Raw genomic sequence first — 17,100 nt, forward strand, 5'->3', positions numbered from 1 at the left:
TTTTTATGAACAGTAATGAGTGCCAATTAATAAAATTATATACTATTTTGTTTAAATAAAATAAAAAATGAAACAATACAATCATTATGAATGATGCAAGTGAATTTAGGCATAACAATATTGTAATGCACAGTATGAAAAATATTAATTTTGAGATGCTATAGATTTAACATTGCGATAAATTATGATTTTAAGCATTAATTTTGAGATTTAGATTTTAAGCAAAATGTAATATAAAGATGCAAACAGGAAAATTAAATATCTAATTTACTGATAAATTTAAAAGAAGAAAAAAAATATTTTATTTGCCTGAGAACCAATATGGTACTGATATGTTGTAAATTTCTATTTAATTTTTTATTATTTTATTTTATTTTGTTTATTTTATTATTATTATTATTATTATTATTATTATTATTATTATTATTATTATTATTATTATTATAGTAGATGGTTTGATTTTTATTGTTAGTTACTCATGTCAGTCACTTACTATATCTAAGGTTCAGATTTCGTCAAAAGCAGCCAACTGAGGAGCAACATTGTTTTATTTTTCCTAGCCAATTTTTTCTTGGATTTGAGTATTAAATCTGACTCAGGCTTTAAGCAACACGATCGCCCTCGAATGCCAGCATATGTAAGAATGTCAGAGGTGAAGGGCATGGTTTTTTGTGGTTTTTAGGGTTGCAAATGGAAAAGAGGATTGCAAGAGACTCGTGGGACGGGGGCCGGCCAAAGGGGGGAAGCTGGTGGCATTTGGTGCCAGGACAGAGCGAGAGACAAACAACATCATGTGCTCTTGTTTACACTCAGCCGCTGTGCTGTCATAGACGAGACCTACTAGAGAGCTGACCTACTTAAAAGCCTCCTAAAATAAAACTCACTAGTGTCTCAGGACCGATGCACTGGCGGGCAGGCTGGAAAGCAGGCCAGCACATCCCAGCTTTCTTTTCCTCCTCCTCTCCCCTCCCAATGGAGAAGCGCTTTATCGCATCCTTCGCAGAGCAGAAATAAAATGTTATTAAAGGGGTTTTATTCAGGACCGGAATAGAAGCGATTTGCCTTTAAACGATTTTGGCCTGAGGGGCGACCGCGCGTCCATCTGTCTTATGTGCTTATGACGTCAGATTTCCTAAAACTCTTCCATCATGCTCATCTCGCGGCACAGGACGTGTCTTGCGTTTACAGTTGGGTTGAGGGCACAGTGGAATTACTCACCGGGAACACAAAGTGACTTCAGCGATCTGGCCCACAGAATAAACAGTGGTTAAACAAGAGCAATGTATCTCTTGTTGCGTTAATTATTAAGCAGACCCTTCCTTACTTTGCTAGATTGGCCCGTCTGCCTCTCACTTTGCAGCCAGGTGAATCGCTGGGGTCATCTGAGGTTTAGCCAATGTGTCCGAGTCATCCACACACACCAATCTAGCAAGTAAAATGCGTCTGTGCTCATGTGACATGTCATTTACGGCAGCTCCATTCGATAACACGTTGGTTTTCCTCTGACGCATGCACACTGTGGTTCTTAGAATCACTCAAAACCTGTATGACCTCCTTTTTTGTGTCGAACGAAATTTAGAAGAATACCCTAACCGCTCTTTTTCCATGAAAATGGATAGAGACTGAAGATTTCAAACCTTCATCTAAGACACAAAAGCATCATATAATTTTCATGAATGGTTAATATGACGTCTGCAAAACTAAAAAGAAGTGCTCCGTGTCGATTTGTGAGCAAATTCTTCTTCTGACTTGAATCATTCCAATGAATCGGTTGATTTGCTTCACAAAACCTAAATGATTTGTTCATGAATCGAACTGATTTGGTTCAGCAGTACACGGTGTTTCCGTAAAAATTGTTAAGACCAAGCAATTTTAATGTCTGTGGTATCTTTGTTTCTTGTTAGACCCAGAATATGAGCCATTGTGAGTTCAAGAGTTCGCTGTGAAGAACCTTTTAAGCACCTTAATTTTTAAGAGTGCAGAGATCCATAATTTAGTGGATTTGAACATGGTTGCCATTTCCAAAACTTTATATGTGGCCTTAGTAAACCTGTAAAAGCTGATTCTGTGCAAATATTGATGTTTTATTCATTGATATAGACCTAATTCAAATTCTCCTACAGTGACCGATTGTAACTAACAAGGTTGCATTGGCCAGACCTCGGCAAGCCTGTACCCCCCACCAGCTCCGCTAAGACTGATTGTCTCAGTGGTGCTGCAGATTTCCCAGCATGCCCTTTCATCACACAGTGACTAATTCCTATTGTGCTATAACTTCAATGCAAAGAGATGAAGTCCTTTCGGCCCACCAGGAGGCAGAATAAAATGCTCCTGGCATCACGGGGTGTCCACAGTTTTTGCTAAGTCGCTCATTGTTTGGAAAAGCACACACTCACGTGCATCTCTCCAGCTGTGATTCCTGCATCCGTGAGCTTTCACGAGCGAGAGTTTCTCTATTCAAAAGATAGTTGAAGTAGTATGTAATTAGATTCGAGAGATGTTTGCTGAGACCTTTAAGAAGAGCTGAATTAAACCACGGTCTTTTTGTGTCGTTTACAATGTAAATAAGACTGAATCTCAGTGTGGAAGTTTTTTTTTTTTTGATAGACTCGAGGTGAAAAAAAAAACCTAAATGTGACTTGTTTGTGGATGCTGGGATCAACTCTTCAACTCTCTTCTGGTTGCTTGGAAATGTTTGATTTTGGTGCAATATATCCTCTTTAGATTCATTTTCAAGACATAATCAAATTAATGTCTTGATACAGATACCTGCGGTTCATCATTTTCACTCTGATATTATGTAACATTTCAGTCTCGCTCGCGAAATCAACCAGATTCCATTCCAGTGGTCACAAAAGAAACAGGATTTCACAATATGTATACTTGTCTTTATCAGAAAGAACCTCCTGTTCACAGAATCGGCTCAAAACAGGTGAATCTAGCCAGTTTGTTTTGAGATAAAGAGATTAGATGTATTTGTTGTGCTTGTTTATTCACTTAAAAAAATATTATTATTGTTATTTTTAGTAATACTACTACTACTACTAAGAATTTTTTTTTTTGCATCATGTTGCTGACAAGTGGGAGGCATACGTCCTTCACTGTCATGAAAAACACGCAAACTAAATTATGACCTGGACAGATTTCATGAGATCCACCCATTCGTTGTCGTCTTATGGAATGTGCAAAAAATTCATTTCATACATTCAACACTCTGCTTCTCTCAGAATAGTAAGGTGAGTTTTGAATTCCTTCCTCTTCCTAGAATGTTACACAAACCTGCTTCTGGTTCCTAGAAAAGTTTAATGTTCTCGCACTATGCTTTCTAGCACTGTGGGAATTGGATTAAGTCTCTGTTCTTTATTCTAATTCACAACTTTGTAGTCATCGAGTGTCAAGGGGTCAACTGACCGGTGTGAAAGGCAAATCCACTCTCTATTGTACAGTTTCCCTTCAGCTGCCGGCCCTCTTCAAGCCTGGGAAAAATGGGGGAGCCGGCACGTCAATTAGGAATTAATTTTCTACCACTCTGAAAAGGTCTCAGCAACTTAAAAAAAAAAAAAAAACAGGACGATCAAATGGGGGTGAGAAACGGCCTGTCCAGTCAATACATCAGCTTTGAGGTGTATTGATTTATAGACTGATAAAAGACAAGTACACATGGCCTTCTGTACACTCCTCTGTAGTTTAATAAGCTGCGTTATGCACTCCAGTAGTTTTATATTTGATGTACTTCTTTCATTCGGGTTTCGTAGAATTAAAAGGCTGCATCTGAATCATTCTGTAATGTCATTAAACTCCTTATCTTAATGTGCAGAGCAGTATCAAGGATTCTTGATTCTCGCCGGATGGAAATGGTAATGAGGTCAGATGCAAAAATGTATAAATGTTGCTCATTAAGATGGTTCAGACAGAAGCGTGACTCACAGCTACGGGTTATGTATGTGAAGTGTGCTGTGAGATGGGGTCATTTGAGGGAACCGTCTGCGTCATTAGTTGTTGTTGTTACACAGTGCGCCCCCTGCTGGCCTTTACCGTGACACTTCGCAAATGCCACCTCTCAGACAAAACAGAGAAACATTCCTGAATAATTATGCAGTCATACAGAATTAATGATCATGACTGCTTTGCTTTCATGTTTTCCTTATATTTTATATGCATTCAGTTCATTACAGAGCTCAACAGTGAGACTGGAGTCTGTTAGTCGTCCTGACACTCTTACAATGCATCAACCATGTTACATGTGTAGTTATACCTTGCAAACATAAACATTTGGCTATCTATCACTAATTGAAATGATTATTAATTTGGAAATTGGGTTACACTTTATTTTAAGGTTTCCTTATTAAATTGTAATTATACATGTAAGTACTGAGTAATATTAATCAGCTCATGTACTTACTATATGATTAGGGTTTGTCTTAGGGTTACTTGCATATAATTATGCATAAAATTTTGCCGGAAATTGTTAATTGATATCTGTTACAGTTTTTGAAAAATCAGTTTAAATGGTAATTTTTTTGGTAAAATAGTAATCAGTTTACTTTATTATTGTTTGTATTGTATATTGTAAGAATTCCAATAATGATTGCTATAGTTTTGGATAAATCATTTAATATTTCAAAAATGATTTGCTATAGTTACAAATAATTACAAAAATACATAATTCACGGATCATTTTATTTCACAAATGTATTTATTATTATAAGTTATATATTTTATTTCATTTTTGTTTTATTTTGTTTTAATTTATGATTTAATGATTGTTATTGTATTAAAATTATAATGCATTTTTTATGGTAAGGCTAGTGAAAATGTTGCCAGCACAAGTAAAAGTCTTAACTTAAACAGTATCCTAATGAGGCCAGCTAAAAATGCTTACAGTTAAGGCCTGCATTGATCATGCATCGTTTATAGGCTTCAGCTCAGTTCCTCACAGGTTTGAAACACCTGTCAACACCTTTTTCTGTGCCCTGACCCTCATTACGTGTTGTGAAAGGAGAGGCTTGTTCTGAAGAAATACTGACATCCCATAGCGCTGTACAATTCTCTTTTCTAACGCTCTCTCTCTCATATATATATACATTTTTTTGAACTTTCTGAACCTTCAGTGACCTTCAGAGACCTTCGTAATATATTTAATAAGATTCTTTCACTTTTACAGGTCATGAATGTTTCTTTGTATTATGTTCCTTATACAGTACAACAATTTTTTTTTTTTCATTTTCCATCAGATCAGTTCAGTTGAGCTACATTTACTGAATCGACTGCATTTAAGATTCAACTTTACCCAAGCATAATTCTTCTATTCAGGCAGCGAACTCTACTTTTTTTTTTTTTTTTTTTTTTTTTTTTAGAAAAGTACACCCTCGAACTTTCTGAGCCTTTCTGCCATCTATTAATTAATTGTCCAGTTATTGTGTGCGATTCAAGTCTTTAATGATTAGCCATGCTCCTCCGACAGCAGAAGAAGTTAGGACACAATCTTAATGAGGGACTGCTGAGTGTCTTTTGTGTCGTGGAAAAGCCACCTCAGCAGCATTGCGCTTTAAAAGCCAGAGGAGTCACACAGATTAGCCGAGTAAGAGGTGGACGTGGAAACAATAGAGCGGGTCATTCATACTCTAAGCCTGATTGTCCCCTCACTGTCCAGATGGCCTGCCGAATAAATTATACCAGTAGGTACAATGCATTCCAGTGCAGGGGCTTTAGGCACAACTGTTTTTGGAGTCACACAGGGCTTTTTTGCTTGTTCTAACGATTATTAACAAGTACGAGCGGTCAGCGGTTTGATGTCTGTAAATGAAATCCTTGAGAAAGTGGGGGGTGGGGTGACAGTGATGACAGATGAAGGGTCATGTGTATACACGACGTATGCAGCAAGATACAATAGAGACAGCGATTCAGTGATGTTAGCAATTTGAAGATATATATATGAAGAGTTTGGTTCCTAAATGCAATGAATCCATTTTGATTACTTAAAATGTGTTTTCTTTACCAAGAAAGCAAGAAAGTGGCAAGATGAAAACCACTATTTTCTGTTCCAAACTTTCACATAGCATCTTTAGGTTATAATAACATAAAAAATTTACATCCAGGTTTTGATTTCCAAAGATTTATTATAACATTTTATTATTATTTTTTCCTCAAAATGAAATAAATCAATTGAATCAATTTGAAAGTTATTTTTCATATTGAAACTGATTAAAATACACAACATAGTAAGTTGAACCACATATGACATCCTCTGAACTCGGTCAATACTAATCTTATATACAGGCACTGGACTAAAAATACATTCATCAGTCATCGCTTCCAAAATGAATTCAACGGGTCATCTTGTTAATGCTATAAATTAATTACAGCAATAAAAGAAAATTTTCTCATCAACAAGAACATGAACAACAATCAGATTAGACCTCAGAAATTCCAAAATTACATTTCCTTTACATTCAACTTCCAAGTGCATTCATCTTTGTCATGTTACATTCATTTAGTTGACTAGTGCTATATGCTGTATTAACAAAAACATAAATGGCATTAATAAAAACATTAACAACCGGCTTTACTGACGAGAAGCTGATGCCAGTCACATGCGATTTATCATGCAGCCCTTATTTATTGATCAAAAGGTACAAAGTAGATGAGGAAAACTAAGATGAGGAGTGTATTCAAAGTGCTGCCATTACTTTCTAAAGTGTGTGGAATGGTGTGCTGTGATTGGTTGAGTGGATATATCACATTCTGCAAAAAAGGGAGACTGGCGTTTGTCGCGGTTTGGAAAAAAGGGAAAAAACGTGACCCAATAACTCTGTGAATATTGCATCAGTGATTAAAACAGTTTTGCTGCTTAATAGTATGTATATATATATATATTAGGGCTGGACAAGTTATCACATTATCGTATTAATTGATTAATGCAGACAATTATTTTATTGTGCAATAATGCAGTTTTTTTATTATTATGAAAGTCCGTTGCTCACTGGCTCTGAATACACATTCAGTCAAACCATGGGTCACAGGAGGGGTGGGATGTTGATCAGTACTGGTTTGGGATGGGTGTCATCATGCGTCTCAACCAATGAGAGCATTTGGGGTGGGCCTAAGACTTTCACAAACCACTGTTCACTGTTATTTTTAACAGAAAAGAATGCAGCATAAGCATCGTTTTTTTGTTTTTTTATACTTTGTAGTTTATGATTTTGAATTGTTTGGGAAGTGATAACACACGGCCCTCTCACAAAATATATTGTTTTACAGATCTATCGCTTTTGCTGCTCAGAAATGTTCACATAATCATGCTGCAGGTATCAGAAATATTTGTTAATAAATAAACAGCTTTACATTTTCAAACATAATATTCTGTTATCTATCACATGACATTTACATCTCAGGTGATTCACTAAAAACAAACTTCCAAATTTCCCATGAAGCAAAGCTAACAGAAATCCAGCCTATTTATCCAATCCTACATGCTCCAGCAGAGCAACTGCCATTGAGATGATGGGAATGCCAATTCCAGGTATATTAGAGCGCCTTAGGCCTGAACTGTGGCAGACAGGAGACATTATTTTCTCATTTGGTGCTGTAGAAATGCTACACTGCTGCTTTGATTTGGAGCCAGCACAGTCATTGCAGTGATGATGTGTTTATCCTATTCTTGAGACGCATGTTTGTTTCTTGTATTTACAATCCATGTTAGTAAATCGCATCCAGTTCGGAATAATGGCAGAGTTATATTCACTGCGGCTGGTGAGCTTGCAAGCCAGAGGGATAAATGTGTTTACTCTTAAAGTATTTGTCCCCTCCAAACGAAATGAAACTAGGGCTTTGACAGCTCCTCCTCTCTGTGTGTGAATCATCTGTATCTGATCTCCCTGCACTAATTCCAATTTAATTGCCTGTTGCCTGCAGGCTCCTCAATAGTGGTAACAAATGGTTTGATTTTGTAGTCCTCATCAGGCAGCATTTTAAATGCAGCACTCTAACCCCACTCGAATGCCAATGAAGCAGCGAACAGCCTCGTGTTTGCTAATGCTCATCCTCCCCCCGCGCTCTCGTCTCTGTTCCTCTCATATCTGATTAAAGGGGATTTGTAAGAATCGGCGAGAATCATGCAGCCTCTCTCTCTCTCTCCATTGTAAATGATATTGGACCAGAACAGACAGTCTCGGCTTCTTGTGTGTTTTCGTTTTCAAGAGGCAAAGATGTTCTCCGCCGGATAATGCCGTTTAATCTGTTTAAATGAAGTTTTGACATTAAAGTTCAGGTGTGATGTGGGAAGGTGGCTCTGGTTCTGCATGTGAAATAGGAGCCGGTGCTTTATATGAATTTTTTAAAGCGTGCTTTATGATTAATGTGTTATCTTCAAGAGAGTGTATCTTCATTAATTCTACATAAGCAGGGCTAAAGGAATATCTTAGACACAACAGAGAAAAACATGCGTTCGTGGCCTTTTGAGCTCCATGTCTTGACCAAATGGTTATTAGATGATGAGTTTTTCTTCATTATGGTGTTGGCTTGTATTGCCATTACTTTTAATCATGTTTCAGATTAAGCCTAAGTAATAAAATAACTTGAGCATTTTAAGTATTACCTGGAGCATTTGAAATTGTTTTTTTTTTTTTTCGAAACTGGCAAAAATTACATGGAGTTACTGGTTTGTACTAAATGCTTTCCATCCACACAACCATATAAACAGAATTTATGTATGAAACATATCAACTCAATCTCATCTAGAGATTATTTTACAGCGCTCAATGATATTTTTGTTTTCTCGTCATTGCATTCTGGGACAGGTGGGTCCTTTCTCTATTCTCACATCTGCCTTCTGCGCTCCTGACCTCTGACCCCACTCACATGCACCACACGATGAGCCAAACCACCCAACTTCAATTTTTCACCTCCATTTGATCCTTTCTTCATTTCTGAAAGCCCATATGTATCATATCATAGTATACAGTATATATATATTGATGTTAAATTTAAAAGCTACAAGATATAAAAAACTTTTTATTATGTTATCACACGGCTTTCTACTTAATTCTGATTAATCTGAAGGCTGTATTTATGAAAAAAAAGCATTATATTTTGTTTTCTTATTCTTATATTAGTATTTAATGTAAAACAAATAAGTGTTTATGTTTATTTTATATGTACTACTGGTCAAAAGTTAGCGGTTGGTAGGACTGTGCTATGTCTATGAAACAAGTCTCTTATATGTTCATCAAAGCTGAATTTTGTTCTTTTTCTTAATCAAAAATACAGTCCTGTTATTAAATATTACTGTAATTTAAAATAACTGCTTTCTATTTGAATATACTTTAAAATGAAAAGCTGTATTTTCAGTATCAGTCTTCAGTGTCACATGATCCAGCAGAAATTATTGTATTATGCTTATTTGCTGCTAAAGAAACATTTTTTTTTTTTTTTGGAAAATGTGATACTTTTTAATTACAAAGCTTGTTAAAACTTATGAAATTCAATTGTCATTACTGTGTTAATGTTTGAATTATTTGACTAAATTCCTCTTCCTGCAGTTTCACTTCAAATTCCAATTTAGAATGGTACAGTAGAATGGAGAACAGCTTGTGAGCAGCGCAATTCAATTCACATTTCCATTCATCAATTGAAAGGGAGGCGATTATTAACGATTGTATTTCGCCCAACCCTGATGTCTTTATGTTGAAAAACCCAGCAGAAAACTTCAACTGTTTTACAATCATCTCATCATTTTGACATGCAGGAGTAGTGGGTGACACAGCTCTTTCGTCTGGGTGAGGTGTAGTGTGGGTAACGGACAGCTCTGCAGTCTCGGGGAAACAGAGCAGAGCAGCTGCTGAGGAGAGCCGAGTCTCTGACACTCACTCTGAGAGAGGAGCTAGCTCCATTAACAGTCCTATTCACCCGGCTTAAGCTACTCTGTCAGCCACTTCAGAACCATTAAAGCTCTGCTGGGAGCTAGACACAGAGAACGAGGGAGACAGAGGGAGACAGAGAGAGAGAAGAATGAGGCAAAATAGAAGCAGGGGGATGCTCTCAGAGGAGCTGAGTGATGGTATAAATAGTTGGAGTTGTAGAGGTAAATTATTCCTAAAGACATTAAACAGTAGTGAAGTTAAGCTCCCTCTCTCTCTCTTCCCCTCGCGCTGTCTCTTTCTTTACCACAGTCGTCTCATATATTTATGGCCGTGCTGGATTGCCTCGGTTATTTTTTTCTTCTGAAAAGAGCTGACAACACAAATATCTGTTATGTGTCTGATATAATGAAGCTCAAGAACGTGTCATCATTTGTATTTCTGCGGTATTTCACAGCGAGATTTGCCTTGAATGTTTTGCCTCTGCTTTTTTTATTTTTTTTTATCCTCGAACAGAAAATGCTTCCTTTTTCCATTCTTTTTACATTCTTGCAAATGCCTTTCTTTTTTTAATAACAACAGTTCTGAAACTTGTTACTTTTGTATCATTGATCTTAGTGAACAAAGTTTTCAAGGTTGAATTTCTTCTCCCGGCCCCTTCGTAATCAATGTCGGCTCTTAAACTTGGAGAGAAGGGAAGAGAAATTGGACAACTTGTCTAAGTACATTTACACCAAACTCACATTACAGACGAGCTGTCAGTGAAGTGTAGAGGTTCATTTTTATGTGTCTCAGGCACTAATGCTTTTTTTTTTTACTCTGAGCTCTGTCGTAAATGCTGATTGATTGAGTGAGAAGTCAATCCCGGCCTGCTGTTCACGAGCCCACCACTGGGCTTTCACAAAGATTTTAAATTAGACACAGCTTTACTTGAAAGATACATTATTGATTGGCCATAGATACTGAAAGCACAGTATTTTTTTTCTTCTTTTTTGTATGTGTGTGTAAAAAGAGAAACTAAAACAATACATCTAGGTCTCTTCAATCCCATCCATTTTGAAACACTTGGACCAATTCATTCGTTTTGCTAAAACGTACTTAACAACAAAATGGATGAAATCCAGATTCTGCATCCTTTGCACTAAACACTAATTAAGCCTTCCCTCGTTTTGTCTCTCATCTTCAGGCTCAGACATGGCCGTGTTTTGTCTCCTATGTGGAAAGCGTTTCCAGACCCAGAAGGCTTTGCAGCAGCACATGGAGATTCATGCCGGCATGCGCAGCTACGTCTGCAGCGAGTGCGAGCGCACCTTCCCGAGCCACACGGCGCTCAAACGCCATCTTCGCTCGCACACAGGTGAGATTTACCTGAACATCACTCTCACCGCCAGTATCTGAGTCATCTAAAACCACATTAACGGCTTCACACCTCCATGTAATGCAGAAAAGGGCAAGCGGGCCACAAGCTGAGATGTGGCAAAGTTTCAAACAGTTCAGGAGGAACAGGCTCATATAAACCTCTTACATATCCTCAGTTGAACCAGATTTTTGAGTATCGATAAAGTCAGGTGCATATCATGACATTTATGCCTCAGAAATGGGCCTAATATCTTACACAAAAATGTTAATGCTTATACTAGTTTGCGCAAACGATGGCTAGAATGTCTTCGGCTTACTGAAACTCCACTTTGAAATAAATATTCAGTGGCAAAATCTTGACTTTGTCAATCCAGTGTCTTTTTCCAGTGTGGTAACTTGTAAACAAAAACTTGGTCTCTCTACAGTCTGTGGGCGGCCCATCTGAGACTCAAACTATCTTCTGACAGTCTTTTGTCTCTTTCTCTACCTCATCTCCCTCTTTCTCCCCGTGGTTTCTTTCAGGGTAACTTTAAGCATAAGTCAAGACCCTCTATTACAGACACTAGGTCAAACCTGACCTTTTTTCCCATTCTACACTATGAGAATTTCTGAGTGTGAGTATTGAATGATCAAACAACCAAATAACGACTTTTATTTAGGTGGAAGAAGGATGTTTGGTAAGGTGGCACTGAGATTATTTTCAGTGGAACAGGTAGGATTACAAAATATAAACATGCTCAATTAAATATTAGCTAGAAATTGAATACATATGAATCATCATCCATTAAAATTGGTTAGAACAGACTATATCAGTGTACTTTGTACAAGCATCTTATCTCTGTTTTTCCCTTATAACTAGGCACACAGAGATGATTGAATCTCTGGTCTGGCAGTGAACAGAAAGAGCACAAAATTTCCCCTACTCCATTTACTTGCAAGAGTGCATCTTCCTCTCACTTTTGCTTTCTCTGTCTGACCTGAAATACCAGTAAGATTGAAGTCTAGACTCAACATGTAAATTTTTGATAAGAGGAGCCAGAAATGAAGTGAGGTTGTTTTTTTTAAAGAGTCGGGGCATTAAGTATGCATTCCATCTCGCCACAGACTGCTGGGTACATGAGCTTTTCCAGAACAACATCTGAAAGGACATTCTGACGTTCCTAACAGTCTGAGTAAATGTCAACTTCTGTGGCTATTTCAATTTCTCTGTACTTGAATTGCAGGAGTTTTTATACAGCTTGAAGACAAGAGTATAAACTTGCTGAAATTGTGGTGTTTGCACCGCATCTCAAGAGTTCATTTCTGTATTGTCAAAAATGTCCAGGTTTTGTCTTGCTTTTACGAGTGATTTCATAGTTGTTTAAGGTAATACCTGAAAAGTACTGACCAATAATATACAGGCATTGTACATGATCGACCAGTTGCGATGTGCAATAAAATGGGACAGAGATCGTTCAAAGCGATGCAAATATGCCGACATATAATGTGTAAGAACTGTAGACAAAAAATCAATAGGAAAACAAAGCCAAAACCCTATCATTTTGGCAACTTGGAACTCCTTTCAAATCCTAGGAGACTCATTGATGATATTAAGATTGTGCTCTTGAGATGTTTATCCTCAAATAAAAAGCAGAATATAATGAGACAACATTTATACAGTAAGAGCTATATTTTCATCAAATTTGGAAGAATTTAAAGAGAAATATTTGAGGTCATATTTGAAGGTCTCTTGACGTATGGTTGCAATTTTTAGGTCACAATTTGCTCTTTATTAAATAAAAAATGCTATTTAAAACCCATGAAATTAAAAAGAGCTTGTTGAGATGTAGGTGTAAATCCAATTAGCATACAACTGTCATTATATGTTGTGTTTTGGATGCTATTATTGCTGCAGTGCCATAAAAGAACCAAAGACTCTTTTAGTAAACAGTTCTCAATAGAACCATGTTGTGAACACTGTACAAATCCAAAGAACTTCTTCCACTATACAGAACCTTTTGTAGAATGGAAAGATTTCATGTATGTTAAAGGTTCTTAATGGAACCATCAATGTGAATAAAGAACCTTTATTTATAAGAGTGTAGCATGATTGGTTATTTAGCATCATCAGAAAAAGAAAAAGAAAAAAAGGGCATTTTAATCAGCATTTTGGCTGGTAAACAACAATGATATTGATCTACCAGCACTAACCGGCATAAATCATCAGCTCTACTAGTCTTTCCAGCTAAAATATTTCATGATCCAAAAAAAACAAAACCATAAGTAATACATAAAAAGACCCTTAAATGTAAACAAGTAATACCTGGGCTCCTGCAACATCCACCTTTATATTTCACACCATCTGCATTGTATTTACAACGCAAGGGGCAAATCAAACAATGGGCTATGTGCGTCTCCAGTTGCTCTTCTCTTCATTCTGCACATGTTCTCATTAATATGCCATTCCTGTTCGCTCTCCATTTCACTGCCAGGCCATTTGCAGACAGTGGCGGCTGTCTATGTTCACAGCTGTGTTTGATGGTACAGAGCACAAAGCTCACATTGCTTATGGCACAGACAGTCTCTGCAGGTCGTTCGGCCTTGACTTTCAAGCCATTTTGTCAGGCTTATTCAATATTTAACAATGCTTATGTAAAACTCGCTGCTTTTTATTTAATATGGAACAGTGGTGTGTAACCTAAAATGTACCACTGTCAATAAACACTTGCATATGCGCGTTTAACTTCCAGTTCGACATTGTCTGCACAATAATAGCCTTTCAAACGTGGAACTGCACCAAAGCTGTTACCTGTGGATATTTCCTCCAATGAATAGTCAGTGATGTGTTCAGAATGCAGACGCAGTAGACGGCGTTAGCGCATTAGCATGCCTGTGGTGCTGTGAGTCTGGCCTGCCTGCTGCCCGCCTCTGGGCAATTAACTTTAATGACAGACAGGCTGGAGGGCTTTCAGAAGGTGCATCGGATAAGTTGATACAGATGCATAAAGACTGCCACTCTATCTATCATCTCATATCTGTTCACTAGGGATCTCATCTCTCCCAGTCTGCTTTTTTTTTTTTTCTCGGCCCAGATAGAAACCCATTCATCTCCGGCAGAAGTGTATTTGAATGTGAATGGCGGGTTGTGATTGGCTTAGAGAACGTGCTCGGGGGAATTTCTGCATTGTTTCTTAAGAGGAGGGTTTAAGTCGGAGCATGACGGAACATAACAAGAGATGCAATTTATTCCCGAGCACGGCTAGCACTTGGACAGGGAGATAATGAAGAGCATAGGTCACCGCCGAGGACTTTAAAGCCACGCCACCCGGGCTGAAATGTATTAAATATTGCGAGCGTTATATGCCGCTGCTGTCTGAGGAAATGATATGAGGGGCTGTTAGTCAGAGTGGGAAAGCAATTAGCAATCGGCCGGCGTTTGAAATCACTATATATCAGACTCGTACTGATCACTGACATTAGAACAGCCGGCGGAGGGAAATGTGCTGGATGATTCCCTTTCAGCACCTTGTGATGTTTACTCGATATTAATAACTCTGTCATCTGAGTGCAAGTCTCTGCCTGTGTCGATAAAACAGTTCTTTGTGATCGCGAAGGAAATGTTAGTCTTCTTGCTTAATAGGGATCGACTGGAAATTCCAGATCATAGCAAACTAAGTTATTATTATTATTATTATTATTTTTATGTTATGTTTTGAAATGTGGTTAACCGGTTCAAACAGGTTGCCTTAAGACCCACCGGCTTGGAGTGCAACTAGTCAACCAACGATGCATTCATCTAACTCAGTCTTATAGCATTTGTATATCATTGCTCTTTTGTTGATTTTGATTGCTTCCATTGTCCTCATTTGTAAGTCGCTTTGGATAAAAGCATCTGCTAAATGACTAGATGTAAACTATGACCAGCTTTAACCAGCTAGAAACCATGTACACATAGAGCTGGGTATTGATAAAGATTCAGTTCAATTCTAGTTTTTAGGAAGCACTTGATTTGATTCAATTTGACGTGATTTTTTTAAAATTCAATTTGTTATTCTTAAACGTTTTGAAAGTAAATCTATTAAAAATATTTTTATTATTTGGAATAAGTGATATTATTTAAAGAAAATAAAATTTATATACTAGATGAAAATGTAAAATATAATAAGTTTAAATAAATAAAAAAATGCTAAGTCGCCTGGACAGCTTACTGAAATAAAATATGTTTAAAGTTCAAAAATTACTGAAACTACTACTGAAATACATACAAATGAAACTAATAGTATATAATTAATGCTAAAATAACACTGATCAATTTGATTTAGTTCTGATTTATTTGGTTATTGTCCATTTTTACCTAAAAAATCTTGCTAATTCTAAATTGCTTATTCTAAATAAATTACTCAATACAGTAATTCATACTCAATCTTTTTATTTTATTTTTTAATTCTTTTAGTTCTGAATTATTTGATTTCTGTCCATTTTTGCATAAGAAGTTAATTGTTGCTTATTCTGTAAATTATTCAGTCCAGTAATTCAGACTGAATCATTTTTTTTTTTTTTTTTTTTTTGCCAGCACAAAAACATATACAAACAAATATTTGATCTGTCCAGGACCATAAAAACAAAAGAGAGGAAAAATGCAATTTCAATAATAAAGTAAAGTGATCATCAAAATAATGCATATAAAAAGAAGGGGCTGTGGTGCTGTGTGTTTTGTATTCTTTTAAAAGAACCGACTCATAAGCATCATTTGTTCGTGAATCGCTGATAAAACACTAGTACCGCTCTCTTTTTTATTTATTATTCATTCCCATTCTCTTCTACTGAAAAGTGGTGCTGGAAATAGCTTGTTCTCCAATCAAATGCTTTCTAGCATCTCCCGATTGAAAATGCGTTCAGATGAATAACTTTATCGTTGTCTCTCTGCACGGCAGGTGACCACCCATTCGAGTGTGAGTTCTGCGGGAGCTGCTTCCGTGACGAGAGCACTCTGAAGGGTCACAAGCGCATCCACACCGGAGAGAAGCCTTATGAATGTAACGGCTGCGGCAAGAAGTTCAGCCTCAAGCACCAGCTGGAGACCCACTACCGCATCCACACAGGTCAGCCACATTCCTTCCAAATCTGTTACAGCATCTCACCTCATCTGATGACCGCTTCACTTCAGCAGTGATTCCCAAAGCTATAGAAGCTCACAGGTTAATAGACACACACCGGGAACACATTGACCTGCTCTTCCAGGTTGGAGATATTTGACACGGCTGAGCCAGCGTACTGCCTTCTAGCAAATATGATATAATAAAACAAGGCAACAGCTTTATAAAATGATAAATGAATTGAATTACATTCTAGGACTGTAGTTTTACACCGAAGAATTCTGATCTTGACATTTACAGGGCCACACTAGATTAAATTCCTTGTATCTATTTTGTTCTGTCGTGGTCTCACCACAGTGGCATATTAAATCTTTCGGCTGAGCTGGAATTACAGGCTGATTGCTGCTGCTCTCTGGCCCTCAATAAGGCAGCTGCTAAAGCAAACCTATCAGGAGGCCTGTCAAATAATTGCTGTCTTTGTGTCAAGCGGGGCTGTGGCCACGAGACCGGGCAGGTGAAGATAACAAGAGCAGAAACTCTTGGCTGAAAGGCCACTGCTCCTTCACACAACCAGCCAGAGAAGCACTGACATTTACACTTGCTGTCAATGGCGGATCAATACTCGGTTTGCTGTGCTCAGTGGCAGGCTGCACACCCACGGATCTACACACCTGTCATTCCCATCCTGGACAGCAGGTGGCAGGTTAACTTCACCTAATCAGACAGGAAGCAGAGCTAGCTGGTGAAATCTTGAAGCTGTTGCTATCGTGACAATCTTTCATCAGTACCGGCCTTTTTACATTATTTGT

The 17,100-nt window shown here is 37.5% G+C and overlaps 1 protein-coding gene across 1 annotated transcript in view; it reads left to right on the plus strand.

Annotated features, from left to right (window-relative positions):
• zbtb16b (zinc finger and BTB domain containing 16b) overlaps positions 1-17,100 on the plus strand; it is a 51,524-nt gene that overhangs the window by 28,011 nt on the left and 6,413 nt on the right. Inside the window, exons 5-6 of the mRNA XM_052576034.1 lie at positions 11,044-11,214; positions 16,130-16,297. Coding sequence (XP_052431994.1) covers positions 11,044-11,214; positions 16,130-16,297 — 339 coding nt within the window. The remainder of the gene's footprint in view (positions 1-11,043; positions 11,215-16,129; positions 16,298-17,100) is intronic.

This window comes from Carassius gibelio, chromosome B15 (assembly GCF_023724105.1).
Source record: "Carassius gibelio isolate Cgi1373 ecotype wild population from Czech Republic chromosome B15, carGib1.2-hapl.c, whole genome shotgun sequence".
NCBI lineage: Eukaryota > Metazoa > Chordata > Actinopteri > Cypriniformes > Cyprinidae > Carassius > Carassius gibelio.